The 17,854-nt window shown below is 33.8% G+C and overlaps 1 protein-coding gene across 3 annotated transcripts in view; it reads right to left on the bottom strand.

Annotated features, from left to right (window-relative positions):
- LOC113494157 (inactive dipeptidyl peptidase 10) overlaps window positions 1–17,854 on the bottom strand; it is a 173,593-nt gene that overhangs the window by 129,780 nt on the left and 25,959 nt on the right. For all 3 annotated transcript variants that reach the window (XM_026872349.1, XM_026872351.1, XM_026872350.1), the window contains one exon: window positions 7,409–7,538. In XM_026872349.1, coding sequence (XP_026728150.1) covers window positions 7,409–7,438 — 30 coding nt within the window. In that variant the 5' untranslated portion in view covers window positions 7,439–7,538. The remainder of the gene's footprint in view (window positions 1–7,408; window positions 7,539–17,854) is intronic.

Below are 17,854 nucleotides of genomic sequence, written 5' to 3'. Positions count from 1 at the left end.
CTTCGATGCAAGAAGAGAAAGACGTTTAATGTCTCTCTGTCTGCCTGTCTGTGGCATCATAGCGCCCGAAAAAATTGAACGATTTCAATAAAGCTGTAGAGTTGAGTATTCTTAGAGATTTTTGGTAAAAATTGGTCCGGCCATTAAAAAGTTTTGGGAGGGAACGTTTTCACTGTCAGAGATTTTAATTTTTACTTTCATATTGCTATTATTCAATGAAATTATATTTTTGAAAATTCGGAAATTTGTTAACATCCTATTGATTCCTTGCATTGTGTATAAAATTACAATCTCGTTAATACGAATCCTTTAATACAGCCACGCGGCAAAAAAAGGTAAATATTAACAGAGCTTGCTTTCCATTAAGTAAGTACTTATCCGCTGATGCAACCTAAGTTCAGTTCACATTAAAGTTTCATCTGGTTCCGAGTGAGCGCTTTAAACTTAACTTAAACTTAAGTTAGTTCGTTAGACGCCTAAGCTACGGCACGTTTAAGTTACGTGTGCGATCATTATAATATCAAGCAGGAACTGTGAGTTGCAACCTAAGGTTTAGGGTTTAAGGTAATTTAGGTTGTAATGTGATTTGTTTAGGGTATAATTTTGCAAGTCTCTGCCGATTATTTTTTTATAATTATTAAGTACAGAAAATATTAGACTTATGTTAATACATTTGTCCACAAAACTGTTTTGAACATTGCCAATTGTTTTATTGCTTAAAGCTATTCCTAGTTAAGGCTCATGTGAAGTTATTATAGAAGTAAAATAATCCAGGTTAGAAGACACAGGGGCAGCTGGTATTGTTATGATAAAATTTGTTTCGCTGTACTACTTATTCACATAAGCCGATACAAATTACTTGTGACTCACGACGGTAATAAAAACTCAATAGAAGTCGTCATAGTTTTCACAAGTCCCTTATTTTATACTATAACAACGCAGATTATGTTATGGGGTAACCATAAAAACGACAAACCGCGACATAAAACTGATAAAACTACCCCATCTACCAGGGGCGCATGAAGCTAAGGAGCGAAAGTGAGCTGGGTGAAGATAAATTCGAGTACGTGTCCCGCCTACGACGGATTTACCCAAAACCTCTTATGGCCGCATGACAGCCTAGTACTTCGAAAAACTATTTCGCGACGGCGCCCCACAAATCCCTTATTTATTTTGTTTATGATCTTCGCGTGTCTCAAAAGATGGAAAGTCTAATTGAAAGCTTATCTTTTTACATCTTTCTTCGGTTAATATGAGGGTTTTATTGTTTTCGTTTACGATATCGACTTGCACGAACTTTGACAGGCTGTCATTTTCGTTGTTTTGTTCTCACGACTCTTATCTGTAAATTGCCAAGTAGGTATAAGGTAGCAAAAAACAGTAGAAACAAAAAAAAGCAAAAAAAGAACACAGTCATGATAATGAATGAAACCATTATTTCCTTGCAATAAGTTATAATAAGAGAATTTTCTAAAACTACTTCGCATAATTGTTAGCTGTCAGGCAGAATGCAATTATTGTAGAAAAGAAAACTACAAATGGTCCCTTTATGCTAAAGAAAAACAGAACGACGTTTAGAAGTTATTAAGAATTGTTATTTCTCTTTGTAGAAATGTTTGTTTGTGTGAAACCCACATATTCAAAAACGTGTGACAGCATGGAAACACCGTCGCAGACTACCATACCCAACATCTGTACATTAGGATTCCGTACCCAAGAAGTAAAAACAGAACCCTATTATTAAGGCACGGCTGTCCGTCCATCTGTCTGTTATCAGGCTAAATCTTATGAAATACAAGAGACCCTTAAAATTTTCACAAATGATATAGCTTTGATTCCACTGTAACAGCAAATGCTAAAAATAAAGATTAAGCTAACTATTTCTGGCATTAATTTGACGGCTGACCAATTTCGATTGTACGGAACCCAAAGTACCGTAAATCCGACTCGTACTTGACTGGTATTAAACTATCGATTAAAATAATATTATAACAACACAAAATACGAGATCATGATCATAGTATCAACAATAAATATTTAAAATTCACTCAAACGCCTCCACTTTCATTTTTCAGAATCACCAATAACCAAACACTCTGCATACATAATCCCCATCAATTCACTCTCACTCGACTCGTAAGTATAAAATCCGTAAGATTATTGGATCAAGATCAAATCCTGGATCAAATATTGGACCAAATGTTTGTGGTATCTGGATTTATGTGTAGGTGTTCGTGCGTAGGTCTTTAAAAGTCGATGATTCTCAAGATTGTTGAGTTATTCTTTAAGATAAGCAAAATGTAGGTAATTCAATAATTTCAATAAACTAGCCGTTGCCCGCGACTTCGTCCGCGTGATTAGAAGAAATTGCGACTATAACTTGAGATTTAAGCTATCCTATCTCTCAAGTTGGATCGAGCTGCACATGGTGTGCGAATTTTATTATAATTGGTTAAGTGGTTTAGGAGTCCATTTAGGACAAACATTGTAACACGAGATTTATGTATATTAAGATTATCTATGTCATTTGTAAAACTTTTGGTAAAGCTTATTAAGTTTTTTTTTTATATCTCTTACTTGTTCTGAGTCTTTGTAACTTGAATATTTGTGAAATTATTTCAGAATTCCGGTAAATACGAATCTCGTATCTGAGAGTCGATAAAAAAAAAGTTTTATTCGAAATTTTATTACAGAAAAAAAGACAATAATAACTTTTGTTACACACATCACTTACATAACTTTTATACTAAAAAAATAACACAAAGTAATATCCAAGAAACATTACCAAACATCATCGCAATGGAAACAGACTGTCTGAATAACGATTTTCCTGACGGTGAGAATCCGCTGACAAATTTCATTAAGCGTAATAAGGCGTGGTACTGGCAGCCAACAAAATGGATTTACTCAAACCTTTTTCAAAATAGTTACAAACTCTTTAATTAAATTTATTAAAAAAATATATGTGATGTTTTTTTAAAGGTTTTGTTTTATTTTTAGAAACTTAACTGCGGTTAACCAATTCTAGTTTGGTCGGAGTTTGACATAGAGGGTTAATAAAACAATACACAAGAATCACCGCACTTTTTTCTTAATTTAAAAACTAACAAGGTTATTGCCATATTTCAGGTTTCCTGTTTTAATCATATTTAATTGACTTAAAAATTAAACAGGAATTCTTGAATATATTTTCATCAATTGGCATAATGAGATATTTAAAAAATAGCCAACCATACCCCTTCAACGTAATATAATTTTCTGAGTTTGATTATTCAATGTTTAAAACTCTGGCCTCTAACAATGACGCAATTTAAAAGAACAAAGAAATACGTCTTGGCGCCAAACCAATCAGCTAATTCGAAACTTAATAATTTAAACACGACATTAAAACTATTGTCGGTGTTGCCAGCCCTAACGAGCGTTCAGGGTTGCCAGGAATTCATTACGAGCTCATTATTAACGGGAGCTTGCCAGCCAGTAAGACAGTTGTAGCGAAAAGAACTTAATGAAGAAATAACTTTTTATGCAACGGTTTTTTGAGTTTGTAAATGAATCGTTGTTTCGTTTTTCGAATATTTAAAAATATAAAATCATTTCTTTTTTTATTCTTTTGTAGACTACAATTTATTGAAAGTGTTACACTAAAACATTTTCTTATGGTACCATAACTATGGTACCATAACTATGGTATCACGTAAAAACCTCCAAATCCAGTAGTGGTGGCCTTGGGGTTAAATGCCTAAATTTGTATGCACGAGGAGCAGGTTCGACCCCAACAACGGCAAGTACCTACGAATGTGGCATTTTCAAAAGTTTATTGTGTTTTCTTAATAATTATAGGTACACCATTGACAAAACGGTGAAGGAAAACATCATAGAGAGACCTGGATTTCGAATTTACTAATATGAAATCGCCAACCCACAGTAACCAAGCGCGGTGATCAATGCTCATAGCTTCCCTATACGGAAGAGGTTTGTGAACCGTAAGACGAAGTAAGACGTATAAACGCATCCTTTCAAAATCGGGTTAAATTTAGGTTAAATTTCAAAGTCAGGTATTTAACGCCTTATGTCTTTTTATACGAGACTTCAACATTAACATCTTGATAATCATTTCGATAAAAATTATTAAATAAATAATATTGTGTAAAAAAACAACAGTCTTGCATATCCTTGAACAAAAGAGGTTCAATATATAGCAAATACAATTTATCCCGTCATTATACGTTTTAATATCACAAGTACAGACCACCACAACAATATAGCACAAAACACAACTTTATTCTCTTGCAATAAGGACTAGTTTTATATTAAATTGTATGCTAATTTGTGGTACAGTGTACGATCTAAAGGATTATTTTAAATTATTAATAGTCTTTCTAGACTGTGAGATTGTAATGTAAGGAGCTTATGTTAATCCTCAGCTGGTTCGAATGAACTAAATGATTTAGCTCAGATTTGTCTCTTTTTTTGTATGATAGTTATTATCCGTTCCTTTTTACTGTTTAAAGATAAGGGAAGAAGACAGTGATTACTTTTCAATCGAATTTAAATGGAAGAGGCTCTTAATTTTTCTGTATTTTTGTTACCTCGAAATTTGGGACCGAATCAAACGATTTTGTCGTTGTTTTTATCTATATTTACATGATAGGCCAATCCGAATAAAAAAATGGAATAAGGGCAGTCGAATGTTCTCTTTGCTAAAGAGAATAGGAATTAGTCCTGTTGGGCGCCAAGAATATTTTTTGTTTAAAATTTCTTGATTGATATCTCAAAAAACACTGATGTAATATTTAAATATCTACATATGAATATTATTGTCTAATTTAACGAACATTTCAAACAAAAAGCGAATAATTATTACCTGGAACTATAATACGATGCATTGTCTTCGTAATTAGCTAGTCGTAATTAAAATGTATGCAACTGTTCTATGTCTGTTAATTAATATGTAAGTACAAGTTTTAATTAACACTGTTTCATTGAAAATGTTTCGAAACGTAGTTTTAGATTTTTGATTTTTATTATAATGTCATTCACCGTATGGGAAAAGGGTTTTGCCCAGCTATGGCACAATTAGAGGCTGATATGAAAATTACATGACCAACCTTTAGACCACAAACATATCCAAATAATTAATAGATTTAAAAAATCTAAAATCACTCCATTCAAATTTTATCAAAATCAGACCGTAAATTGCATTGTCATGGGGTTTGAAGATACCATAAAAATTTCTACGTGACGCGAGATTTAAGAAAATTGGTCACTTATGAAATTCATAATCTGTGAATATTTTAAGCGTCTAACTGTCATAGTTCATGAGATGAAGCCTGGTGACAGACGGACAGGCAGCGATGCTTAAGTAATAGGGTACCATTTTTTGCCTTTGTTTCACGGAACCCTAAGAAACTATCTTTCCAAAAAATGCAACATCAATAGAAAGGGTAAAAAATACAATTAAGTTACCCTTCACACAATCGTTTTACCGTTACGTAAACAACAACATATTTTAAATCTTAATCTTTACCCCAATAACTCTTCAGTATCTGTCTGGCTGTATAAAATCACGCTATATCAGATTTACCGGTAAATAGCCAACCCTCTGGTTTCCAGGGGAAAGATACGAGTATTACCGTTTTTCCCGTTTTCCCGTTTTTCTAACGTCTGTGCTATTTAACTAGCGATTTGAGGGTTAAAAATACTGCAGGAAAATAGATACAGTGAGTTTGTTACGAAAAAGGTTTTATTAGATAAAACATGGGAATTTATAACGATTATATCATGTTCATAATTAATTTACGTGATATTTATAATGTTCAGCATATAAGGAATATAATGTGTTAATACGATTATAAAGACACAATATTTCACGCAATTGAAAAAAAACTTACATATTATCTATACTCTATACTAATCTATACTCTATACTAATATATAAAGCTGAAGAGTTTGTTTGTTTGTTTGTTTGTTTGTTTGAACGCGCTAATCTCGGGAACCACTGGTTCGATTTGAAAAATTCTTTTTGTGTTGAATAGACCATTTATCGAGGAAGGCTATAGGCTATATAACATCACGCTGCGACTAATAGGAGCGAAGATACAATGGAAAATGGGGAAAATTCTAACCACGTGGACGAAGTCGCGGGCAACAGCTATGTATGTATAAAGCTGAAGAGTTTGTTTGTTTGAACGCGCTAATCTCAGGAACTACTGGCCCAAATTGAAAAATTATTTTTGTGTTGAATAGACCATTCATCGAAGAAGGCTTTAGGCTATAAACCATCATGCTGCGACTAATAGGAGCGAAGATACAATGGAAAATGTGAAAAAAAACCGGGCAGGTATACATGAATCATAACTTATATCTTCTACCCACGGGGGCGAAGTCGCGGGCAACAGCTAGTTAGATAATAATTAATTATTTATGTATGCCAATAAAGTTGGCTATATTTGGCTTGTGACATACTAAAGTACAAAAGCGTGTGTACCAGCACAAGTGCACCCTCTGTTCTCTTAAGCTCATAGCTGGATGGGATGGCACTAAGATTTGACCTTCCGAAACACAGAACATTCGAAAAGTCGGGATTGTACTCGAGACCGTTGAGTATACATTACAGCAATCTTATCACTAGGTTAATATTTGTGGTAAAAGCAGATTTTTGAAAAAACTGCAGTCACAAAATGTTATAGCCTAGATTCATTATGTCGCGTGTGCTATACGGTCCCCGGTCCAACGAACACTCATATGCCTATCTCACTGCTAAATGCCCATTACGGTCAAAGCACAAAATAAAAATATACAGCTTTATTTCCAAATATTTTTTCATCACATAAACTAAAAAAGTCGTTCAAAACGCAGTTTCAAACTTCGAACGACAATTTATAGCAAAAGTAAAAAACGCGCGAACCCAGTGAACGCTGCCAATATAATAATAATTGAAGCTTTTTCAAACTTCGAACGCGTATATTGTTTAAAGAAAAAAAAAGCAGAAAAGAGTTTTTAAATGGTTCATTGGAACTCCATAGAGAATTGAATTTTAATTTTTAATTTGTGTTTGAGTGCGCTGATATTCTCAACATACTACCAATAACCGAGCATGTATAAAATATTAATTTGTACATCGTGTACTTTTTTATTTCTCGTTAGAGGTCGCATATGCGCTTAATGAAGCTTGTGTAAAATAATTTGAATTCGTTCATTCAGTTCATTTCTATTGTCTTGTCTTTTAACGTTGGACGTTAATGAACTAAAAATAACAATTCCTTTAAATATTAATATTCGAGCCTTTTTTAGTTTTTAGAACAATTTCTCTTAGTGAAATATTCTGTTACATATCAATTCGTTTTTTAGGTATTTCGATTATATTATTAATTTAAACATTATATTCTACAACTAAAAGCTATCATACCTCGTCATCAAACGCGTCGGGGTCAGCCATCTTGCTAAGCTGACGTCACGCACTACGTCACTGATTCTTGCGCACACGCACTCTGATGACGTCACATAAGATACATCGTATTCACACAACACTTATGTTCCTGAAACAATAGAAAAACTTTTGTTAATAATTTTTCTTGAGTCAATTAATTTTTGACAGCGATAACGCAAAATTATCGCTGTTATTTTGCTTCTTCCAATTAAGTAATACCGGTACGACATTGTAAGGAAAAATTCTATTTAATCAGTTTTTCACGATAAGCCTATATCTTAAAGTCTAAGAATAACGACCAATCATAGTGTCTCATTCTATTTAGAAAATAAAATAAAAGTGTTTTCTTTGCTTATCTTTCAAAAATCATCAACTATCCCTTCAACACCATTTTATAAATGATAAATAATAACAAAGTACCGAATATTTCATCGTAGTCTCATTAAGAAATCTATTGCTGTCTCTATCATTTCAATGTGTCAGGTAGAGACCAACAGGTATTTAATAATAAAAAAATGAAAAACACCAAATAACATTTTATACAACGAATATACGATGTCCCTTTATGCAAATACAGCACACCATTAATTTTCAGCCATGTTTGATTCACGGTTATCTAAAGCAATAGATTAAAAAAATGTCAAAACAAGATGATTAATAACCTTAAAAAGTAAGTTATCGCTTCAATATTATCGATTAACACTTTATTTGTGAAGGAAATTGTAGAAGGCTTTTAAAGAGCGGTTTCAAAGAAAATTAGGCTGATCCATTAAAAGTGGGTGTTCAGAGCTTTTTAATTTGTGCCATCACTTAGCAGCGACAGATAAAAAATTAAATGGAGACTCGTTTTATTGTCTGTGAAAACTCGGCCGGGTAATTTATATAAAAATAACGATTCCTTTTTTGAATTGTAACGTCTGTTTGCATTGGCTCAGTTGAGTTCACGATGGAGTGGGGGATAGACGTTTTTAACTTTTACTTTTTTAAACAAAACGTGCTTTTAGTAGAATGTTATATTTCAGTCTTAATTGCAATGATTGAAGATTTTAATCAGACTTATTAGCAACAATTCAACAAAGAATTAAACATATAAGTAATTTTCAAATTATGAACTTAGCATAATGGCGCCCAACGCGGGACCAATTTAAAAGCTAAGATAAAAATCTTCCTTCTTCGTAAATAGAATATTCTTTATAAAGAATGACTTTTCTAATGGAAACGAATGTCCCTTAATTATTTGATAACGTTACCCCGCTAAGCCACGCCGTGGGCGGACTTACAAATATGAGTCTTAAATATAACACCCACTTTGGGCAAATATGAGGAAAGAACTCATTTGTTTCGCTTAGTTCTGTAGTTTGCTTTACATGTTATATTTTATTATTATTATTCAGCATATATTTTGTCTGTGGACGGAATTAGATCATGGTTCCATTCGTCGCCGTCAAAATAAGGGTAACTGTATTTTTTTTAGTTCGTCTATCCAATATTGTCATATTGCAACTTTCATCAGGTGGCTTGTTGATTGCATTTTCATTTTGCAATTCTGTTTTAGTGCTAACGACAGGTTGTGCTGACTTCTATTCGCCTTAGGATTCTAAAATCCAGAAAATAAAATAGTTAAAATGTAAGTATTTCTTAACATTATGAACTCTTATCGGATTCTTATTTTTCAGCTAAAACATTTTTGATTTTATTGTTTTAATTCAATGTTTTTAAGCTAATTAAAATAAAAAATTGCCTTGTAGGCACTTGACTGTTTTTTGACTCGTGACTCGGTTGCGTACAAATAGGCTAAATGGAACCAAATCGATTTCAACTGTTTAGCTATCACAGTTCATGAGATACAGGCTGGTAACAGACGGATGGACAGCAGAGCCTCAGTAATAAAGTTCCGTTTTTACCCTTCAGCCACGGAATTCTAAAGACTAAACGAAACGCAAGAATAACTAACTTAACTTACCACAATCAAATACCGGTCCGCGCAATTAAAATAAAATGCACAAAGCTGAGATTATGCAGAGGAATTTAATTAAAAAGACTAAGACATACCCATGCTTAAGTACGAAAGTTGCGGGCACTTGCTAAACAAGTTTATACTGCTTATGTGACAGGCTGTATTCTTTGTTTTTCATCGTCCGTAATTAAATCTTTGCGGTCCTTTCTAATTTTAGACAGGGTTAATTTTGTATGAAAATTTTTGGACGAAAAACAGACTTATTGTAGAAGGTTTTTCAAAATGGCGTCTTAAATAATAGGTTATACAAAGGGTTTTTTTTATAATTTATTAAGTACTTCAACATGAATCTTTTAACCAAATTACTTGTATAGACAAGCTATAGCCGCTAAACTGTTTAACTAATTGTGATAAATTTTACAACGAGGATTGAGGCTTCAATCTCAAAAATGGACACAGGCTTATGCGGCGGTAAGCAAAATCTACTCTTCTAGTAAAAATAGTGAAATACTAGCTTTGTAGCTAATTAATAAAACAAAATTAAGCATATCAGCTAAATGATTCTTTCACTTCTAAAACATATTTAATTGATCAATCAGTATACATACACAAATAACCTAGTAAAAAAATAACTAACGACTTAAATTTCAAGTACCAGGGCCTCATATACTTAAAGAGTTCTTATTAAACCTTCAGCAACATTCAATACATAGTAAAAATTAATGTAACGTACCTACGTGAAGTTTGCTTCAAACTGTTGGAACATTACGAACAAAGTTTGAAGTAATTTATTACGGTGTACCCAGTTGACAGGTTTTCCGTATGAGTTGAAACAAGTTGATAACCTCCTTGCGTTTCTGGTTCCCTGGTACGTGGAAATAAACCCACTGTACTTACTGTATAAGTGTAATGGGGATTTTAAAAGCCTCTGACGAAAAGAGGGTTCTCTATTTAGGGTTCAATATTTAAAAGGTAAGAAAGATACAATAAAAAAAACCCCGACAGTTCTAGAGGCTTTCACTCCACTCAACTTTTAAATGGCTCGACTGATTTTGATTAAACACGTAAGAACATTCGCACATAATTCACCTTTAATACGAAACAAACTAAATTGAAATCGTTCTATCTATTCAAGAGCTATGATTCCATAGACAGATAGACAGACACACCAAAATTAAAACACCTAGGTACCCAAGCTAATGACACAGATAACATATTTATTCTTTTGCCTTTATGACAAAATAACAATATTTAAATCGTGGTTGTACGGTCATTTTCATGGGTGACCAAGTTTCAGCATATTCAATTTTTCATCTTCATGATAGACAGTGAAGGTTTAGTATGAAAATTCCGTTTTTATCCTTTAAATATGAAACCCTTAAAATAAATGTATCTTTCACCAAATCTGAAACCCAGTCCATAAAACATATAACCAACCATCTATAAATATTTACTCCGTCGCACATCTACCAATGTAACGAAATACTATCCAAAACAAAAGCAAGATCGTTTTCGTGTAAACCGATTCATCAGCGAGGTGACGGGCCTTCAATACAAGCCCATTTCTCACTGCCAACTTACAGGGTGCACTATATTTGCAACAAGTGACGCTGGGGTATTTTTCTTGTATGCACTTGGTACTCCATTGAGCTGATTTCTTTGAAAAATGGTGGTGCCTCTTGGTTTATTGAATGTGAAGATATATGTGGGCAGTAAAACTTGGTATTTGTTTTTACACTCTTATTTGTACAATTTATTTGTGGGTGTGCGTTCACAATTGGATGTTTTTTGCAAGAAACTGTGTTTCCCCTTCAAGGAGTATGTTAAATATATTACGCTATCTCACTTTCACATTTAGGACTTGTTTAAAAAAGTGTAGGATTCAATTTTTGTTGTAAGCTAAAATTCTCGTGTGACGTCACTTACCAGTATCTCATCTTACCTATAAGTGACGTGTTTCATCATCTTCGTATTTTTTATGGATTTGAAAAAATAAACAAGGCATCTAATATTTTAGGAATAAAGCTGAACCGCTAGATTTTTTTCGTCAAATACCTTATTCCTCTTAAGATAAATAGCGATACACAAGAACATGAAATGCACAATTTCCATCCAATTTCTTATCTTAGCTTTACAAATAAAATACAAAATTCTTCTCAAAAACCATTTTCCAAGCGAAGAAAAGTCAATTCAATTTCACTCTATCTCGATATAAGATAATATCGGTAAGAACACGGGTGCTAGTTGGAAAACCATTAGCTCAAACTTCGGTCTAGTGCCAAGTTTAAACTGCATTCTATATGGGCTTTAATACTATGTAATACAGATCAATTTCGGTTGTTTAAACTGCAGACACGTTGGTCTTCAGTGTGTAAAATGGCGTTGCGATTCTTGTCATGAATGTTGATATATTTTTTAGTCTGAAGTAATTTTGTAAAAAAATAAGATTTGCATTATACAACGTAACGGAATCCTAAAAAGGATTGGATTTTCTTTTCCATCTTTGAGCGAATAAAAATTATGCTTTTTAAGAACCGTTGTTTATGGACAAAACTACTTATTAAACAAAATATATTATAACTTAATAAATCCGAATGTTGAATACAACTGCATTTCCAAAAACGAGATCTAAAATTAAAAGGTTACAATCACGAAACAGAAGTTCATGAAGAAAAAAATGAACCCAATGACATTATTCCACAGTCACAAAGACAATAGAACTTTGTAAAACTAGTTTCGAAAGATATAATACCATTGTCACGATGCTTTACACAAACAGAAGTTATTCTCAATATTTTTTAGGGTTCCGTTAACAAAAAACCTTTGACTGAGTCTAAAATCCTTCGTAGATGAACTATTAACCACGGTTTTTAATAACACAATATAAGAAGAAAAAGCTATTTGCTTTTATTAAAAAATAACAGATTTTAAAACAAGTTTTTTCACTGAAAATATAAGCCATATCGTTCATTAATATTATTTATTATACACAATTTTATAGAATTCAGTTCAGTAGATTTGTCGTGAATCAGACAGAATGACTAAAAATCATATAGATCATGTGAAGCTAGCAGGAAAATGGGAATTCTTTTACAAGGTGTAGGAAAACAAGCTTTATATTAATCGTTTTCACCCACATATTCACTGCAAATATCGTTTCATACAATCATCGTCTCAATATACAACCATCAATCTGCCATACACACATCATTATACTCCGAAGTTTACAAGTTCTAACTAGGGGCATCATTTATAAAGTCCCCACATAATATAAAAAGTGGGAAGTCTGTGTATACCACGAAGTTGCCTCTAGCAATAATTTTCAAGAGGAAAAACTTTTACAACAGCTGATGCACTCTTATACTTCACAACGTATATCTATAGCTTAGATGGATATAGGGAAGAATTTCAACAAACCTAGATTCCAGTTAGACGTTCAGACTTGGAAATAGTGACCGAATTTCCAGGAAAATTTAAATGTAGAGTTTGGACATTTTTGTAATGTTGACATTGGATTTACTCATGCTCTTGTCGTGTTAGTGTATATTAGGTAACAAATTAGTGAGACCAAGATCGATCGAAGTGCTGAAGTGAAATCTGAAATATGATTAGTGTATATCCACTAGTGAATTTGAAAATTTGTTAAACTTAGACTCTATCAATGGTTAAATAGGCAATGAGTGATGTAGACTATAAGCTAGCTATTTATTTGAGGAGATAGTAAAAGAAATCAGAATTTGATAAGGTTTATAATAACTCATGCTATTTTAGAGTAAACAAAATCATGAAAAAAAATACACTCAGTAGGATTTAAAAATTAATGCAAAACAACACATCAAATGTACGTTTATTTTATTAAGTATGTGTTTGTAGCAAAAGACACCAAGACTTAGATTCATTATTAAATGATATAACGGTTTACTCGGTTTAGCGGGATCATGATCCCGCCGCGTGTGCTCATGATTGAGGACGCCGGTTGGGTCCGAAACTAGTCGGGCTACTCCGATAAATACGCGTCGTTTCATCATTTAATAACGAATCATTCTCACGATAGTTATATCAAAAGATTTAGATCCCTACTGATTATTAACATTTGTAATCACCCAAAATAGCCAACTATAATAATTACTAAGCTATAACTACTTAACTTTAATTTAACTAATCAATTTTAGAATATCACCACCCCCGTATACCAGGAGAGCAGACAACCGAAACTCTTTCGAACAATACAAAACTTGGAGACGAGGACAATTTCGAAATTAATTTCGCTACCGCAGTAAGTCGCAGTTCAGCCAAACTTACGATTCGATCTGAATACCTGGCTGAACTTCAGCCCTCATTATCAAACGACATTGTTGAAAGTTCATAACGACTGGTACGGTCAGTAGCAGAAGGAGAATCAGATTTTCAATATTAGATACTATTCACAATCAGTTTCAATACTCTATGTTACTATGTCTGAATGTCTGCTTTAGCCGCAAAATCAGTCATCTATAACGATGTCGAATAAAAACCTAAGTAATAATCAAAGCTGTCAGCAACCTCCATGCCAAATTTCATAGAAGTCGGTCTAGCCGTTTGGGCGTAAAGAGGTAACAAACACGCTTCGCATTTATAATATTAGTGAGAATTATGATGACGGGAACATGAAAAGATATTTAATTACAACATTCCAGAAGAACAAAAAACATCAACTAACAAACTGGTACTTTATATACTTAACACGACTTATTTTGCTGACTATACTCTACCACTATATTTGAAAACAGAACTCTTGCAATTGTGGAAGCGAGAGGGCGCACTACACGCAGTAGAGCGATATCTCGCTCTACACTCAACAGTCTTACCAAGAGAGTGGTACACCCTCTAACCATTTGCGATGATAGAGTTGGTTCCGTAAACAATTATAAAGTCTTTGGATGTATATTGTTGGTTGGTCTTTCTGGTAACTCGAATTTGGTTTGCGGTTGCAAATGGCATTTAAACGTACAAAGAAATAAGTAGTGTCGAGTTAACCTTATAAGTCTTTGAGTTATTTGTATTTCTTATTAAGTATGAAAAAGTACACCTGGATTTAAGTAAGAAATTTTTGTGACATCAAATGACACCTCATGATCTTCATCATCATCTCAGCCTATAGCTGTCCAATGCTGGACATAGGCCTCTCCATACGCTCTCCAGCGCGACCGATTCATTGCCACCTGCATCCAACAAGACCCAGCGGCTTTCACCAGGTGGTCCGTCCATCTGGCAAGTTTCCGTCCCACGCTGCGATAGCTTTTTAGAGCGTAAACATCCGCTACAAAAGGACAAACGGATTGGTTTTTTTATACCTTTTGGGGTTGGAAATTTGTTATAAGTCTTATGTTATTGAGGTAAGAGACTTAAAATTCTAAATGGATGCTCTTTAGATGGTGTAGAAGTGTCAAGTGTATTATAAATTAACCTTAGAATCATCCTTTTGGGGTTGGAACATTTAAGGTATTGTAAGAAAGTCTACGTGTAAGGAGTCTCAGGCTATGTATATGTTCGACTCGCGATCCCGCCGCGTCTGCTCATGATTAAGGACTCCGGTTGGATCCCAAACTAGTCGGGCACCCCCGACAAAAACGCGTGAGTAAACCGTTACATCATTTAATAATGAATCAGTCTCATGTTATTATAAAAATATGTATATGTAGGTATATTCTAGCATAACGTTCTAAATCGTATTACTTACATAGGAAAAATATAAGACGAATAAGGAAAATATTACGATAAGGTAAGCCGAAAAATACACACGACTGAATTCTAACGAAATAAATACAACCCTATCCCTATTTCCACATTTTCCTCACCTAAAAGCCCTCAATTCAATACAATATTTCACAACTTACACACAACGCCATCTAGTCTAAAACTAAACAAAGCTTGCATTGTGAGTACAAGATGACTGATAAACATACTTATATATTTTTAAATACATACATATTTTATAAAAATTTACACGCAGATCATCATTAATCTACCCTTATCCCAATTGTTTTGTTTGGGGTCAATTTTCTATCGACTTCATATCACAATTAATAGTCTTTGCAGCCATATAGTCTTTTACACGATCCATCCATCGTTTCTTTGGAAGTCCTCTTTTCCTGTATCCATCCACATCAATGCTCAACAGTACACGTCAAGTAACTCAACTCATAATTACAAATAGTAACTCAAATTACACCCAGATACAGAACAAATTATGATTGTGCTCATCGCGCAAACATTTATCCTGGGTGGGAATCGAACCAAGGTACAAACCGAATTTAAGGTACAAATTCTTCTCAATAACATGCAGTCTGCATCTAGGATCTATTACAGGAACATTATGCATGCTCAAAGTATCCCACATTCTTCCAAAGTAATTACGTCACGACTCCAGCCAGGAGTTGTCAACTATGTTCTAATGAAGCCGTTAGCTATATGGAGTGGAAGTAAGGGACGCGCAACATTTGGTAGCTCTCCTGATTACACGATTATTTGATGGGAAGACTTTGTTTGATTGCTTTGGTAACACCTCGTTGTTTACCCCTGGTCATTCAAATACATAAACAGTTGTTTGCTATATGAAAGTTAGCGCAAATGTGTGAGACTGTCGTAGTCATTAGCTATACGGACAAAAGGACTGTTTTGAAAACTTTCATTTAGCTATTTACAAATGTTTGGGATAATTTTGGTAAGTTTTTGAATTTGACTAAATATGGATATCAGTATGATTATACCAGTTTGGAATCATCTCAAATGCCTTTCTTATGTACAGAAACAAATGCTAATGATTTGCGCAGGTACAGATTCTGTTTAATTTAAGGGTTTTTAAAAATTCCTTTTTAATTAGTATTGTTTCTCAGTATTGAAAAGTCATAATTGTCATTACCTGGTTACCCATATTTCTAGCGACAAGATATCCAGGACTCCAATAAGGCATTGTTAATAATTGCTTTAAAAAAATATTTCAATAAAATTATGTGCTTACCAAAGTTAACTTCGTAGTAATTCTGATTTGTAAAATTAATTCAGCAAAAAACTAAATTTAGACATTTCTAAAAACAGTAACAAAGTGTTAATCCAAATAATTCTTAAACCTTGTAACAGAAATATATTTTTGACGTCATTTTACGAAATACCACTCTATCACTCGCTAACCATAGACAGTCAGTTGTTTTGACAATGTGATACCCTGACATGGGTTGGTATAAGGATTGTATTGTTATAGGTATCCGGTAAGTTCGTACGGTTGGTATCACTGCGAGGGATATCTTTGTGCCTGCTGTTGTCACAATAGTCTGTCTATACGTATGTGTTTGTAATAGGATGGAACCGTAAGTTATAAGTAAGTAGCCTTGGTGTAGTATAAGCTACTTTGCAAACGAGTTCAAAGAGGACAAGGTTTCTCAAGTCGAAGTTATTTTTGTTTTAAATTCCGATATGTTATTGTCAACGTGATTATTACAAGTTTAAGGCTGACTCTCTAAAAATTAAAATTATTTTCCTGAAAAAAAAAATGTCTTGTATTTTTTGATTAACGGACGGAGCAGGGCCCTAGTTATCATGTTTTGTTTTTAAATACCATGCGGGAAAAAGCAGCAAGGGTCTATAAATAAATATAATTCTCGTTAAGAAGCCCTTTTAGCTTTTTATGCTATTTTCCCTTAGTTTATGCCAGCGACTTCGTTCGCGAGTAAAAGTAACTTAGGACAGTATTTATTGGATTTTCTTTTTAACAAATTTTCTGTATGATTTCTCAACATATGCCAAACTTTTTTGAAACGAACACTAAATGTTAATAAGTGAGGCTTGTCCCAGCGTTAGAAAGGCCCTTGCTGAGTTCATCGCGTACAAACGCACAGACGTCATCATTGGCCTAACCTTTTCCCAACTATGTTGGGGTCGGCAACCAGTCTAACCGGTTTCAGCTAAGTACCAGTCAAGGAACGACTGCCTATCTGACCTCCTCAACCCAGTTACCTGGGCGACACGATACCCCTTGGTTAGACTAGTTGTCAGACTTTTCAAGCTTCTGACTACCTGTAACGACTGTCAAAGATGTAAGAATAACAGCCGGGATCCACAATTTAACGTGCCTTCCGAAACACGGAGGAACTCCTTATAACAAAGATGGTCACCCATCTACAGACCACCCGCGTCAAGCATAGCTTAACCTGTGATCATTTCACTTCTGCGGTTATAGCTTAGCCACGAGCTTCTCACGAGACGTGCAGACAAAAAATTTATATAGCTTTTGGATTCGGTATTGACAGGTATAGACCAAGTAACAAATCAATTTAGTACATACAGATACTTTTCTACAATTTTACATATATTTATTTATTTATTTTTATTCGTTAAATATACAATTACAATATGTAGTGCTCCACAAAACCGGTTTATCGGTTTGTCTGTGGATAGATAGCAGAACTGATAATTACCCTCAGCAAGTACCA

Source organism: Trichoplusia ni, chromosome 5, assembly GCF_003590095.1.
Source record: "Trichoplusia ni isolate ovarian cell line Hi5 chromosome 5, tn1, whole genome shotgun sequence".
Classification (NCBI taxonomy): domain Eukaryota; kingdom Metazoa; phylum Arthropoda; class Insecta; order Lepidoptera; family Noctuidae; genus Trichoplusia; species Trichoplusia ni.
This window is presented reverse-complemented; position numbering and strand designations above follow the sequence as displayed.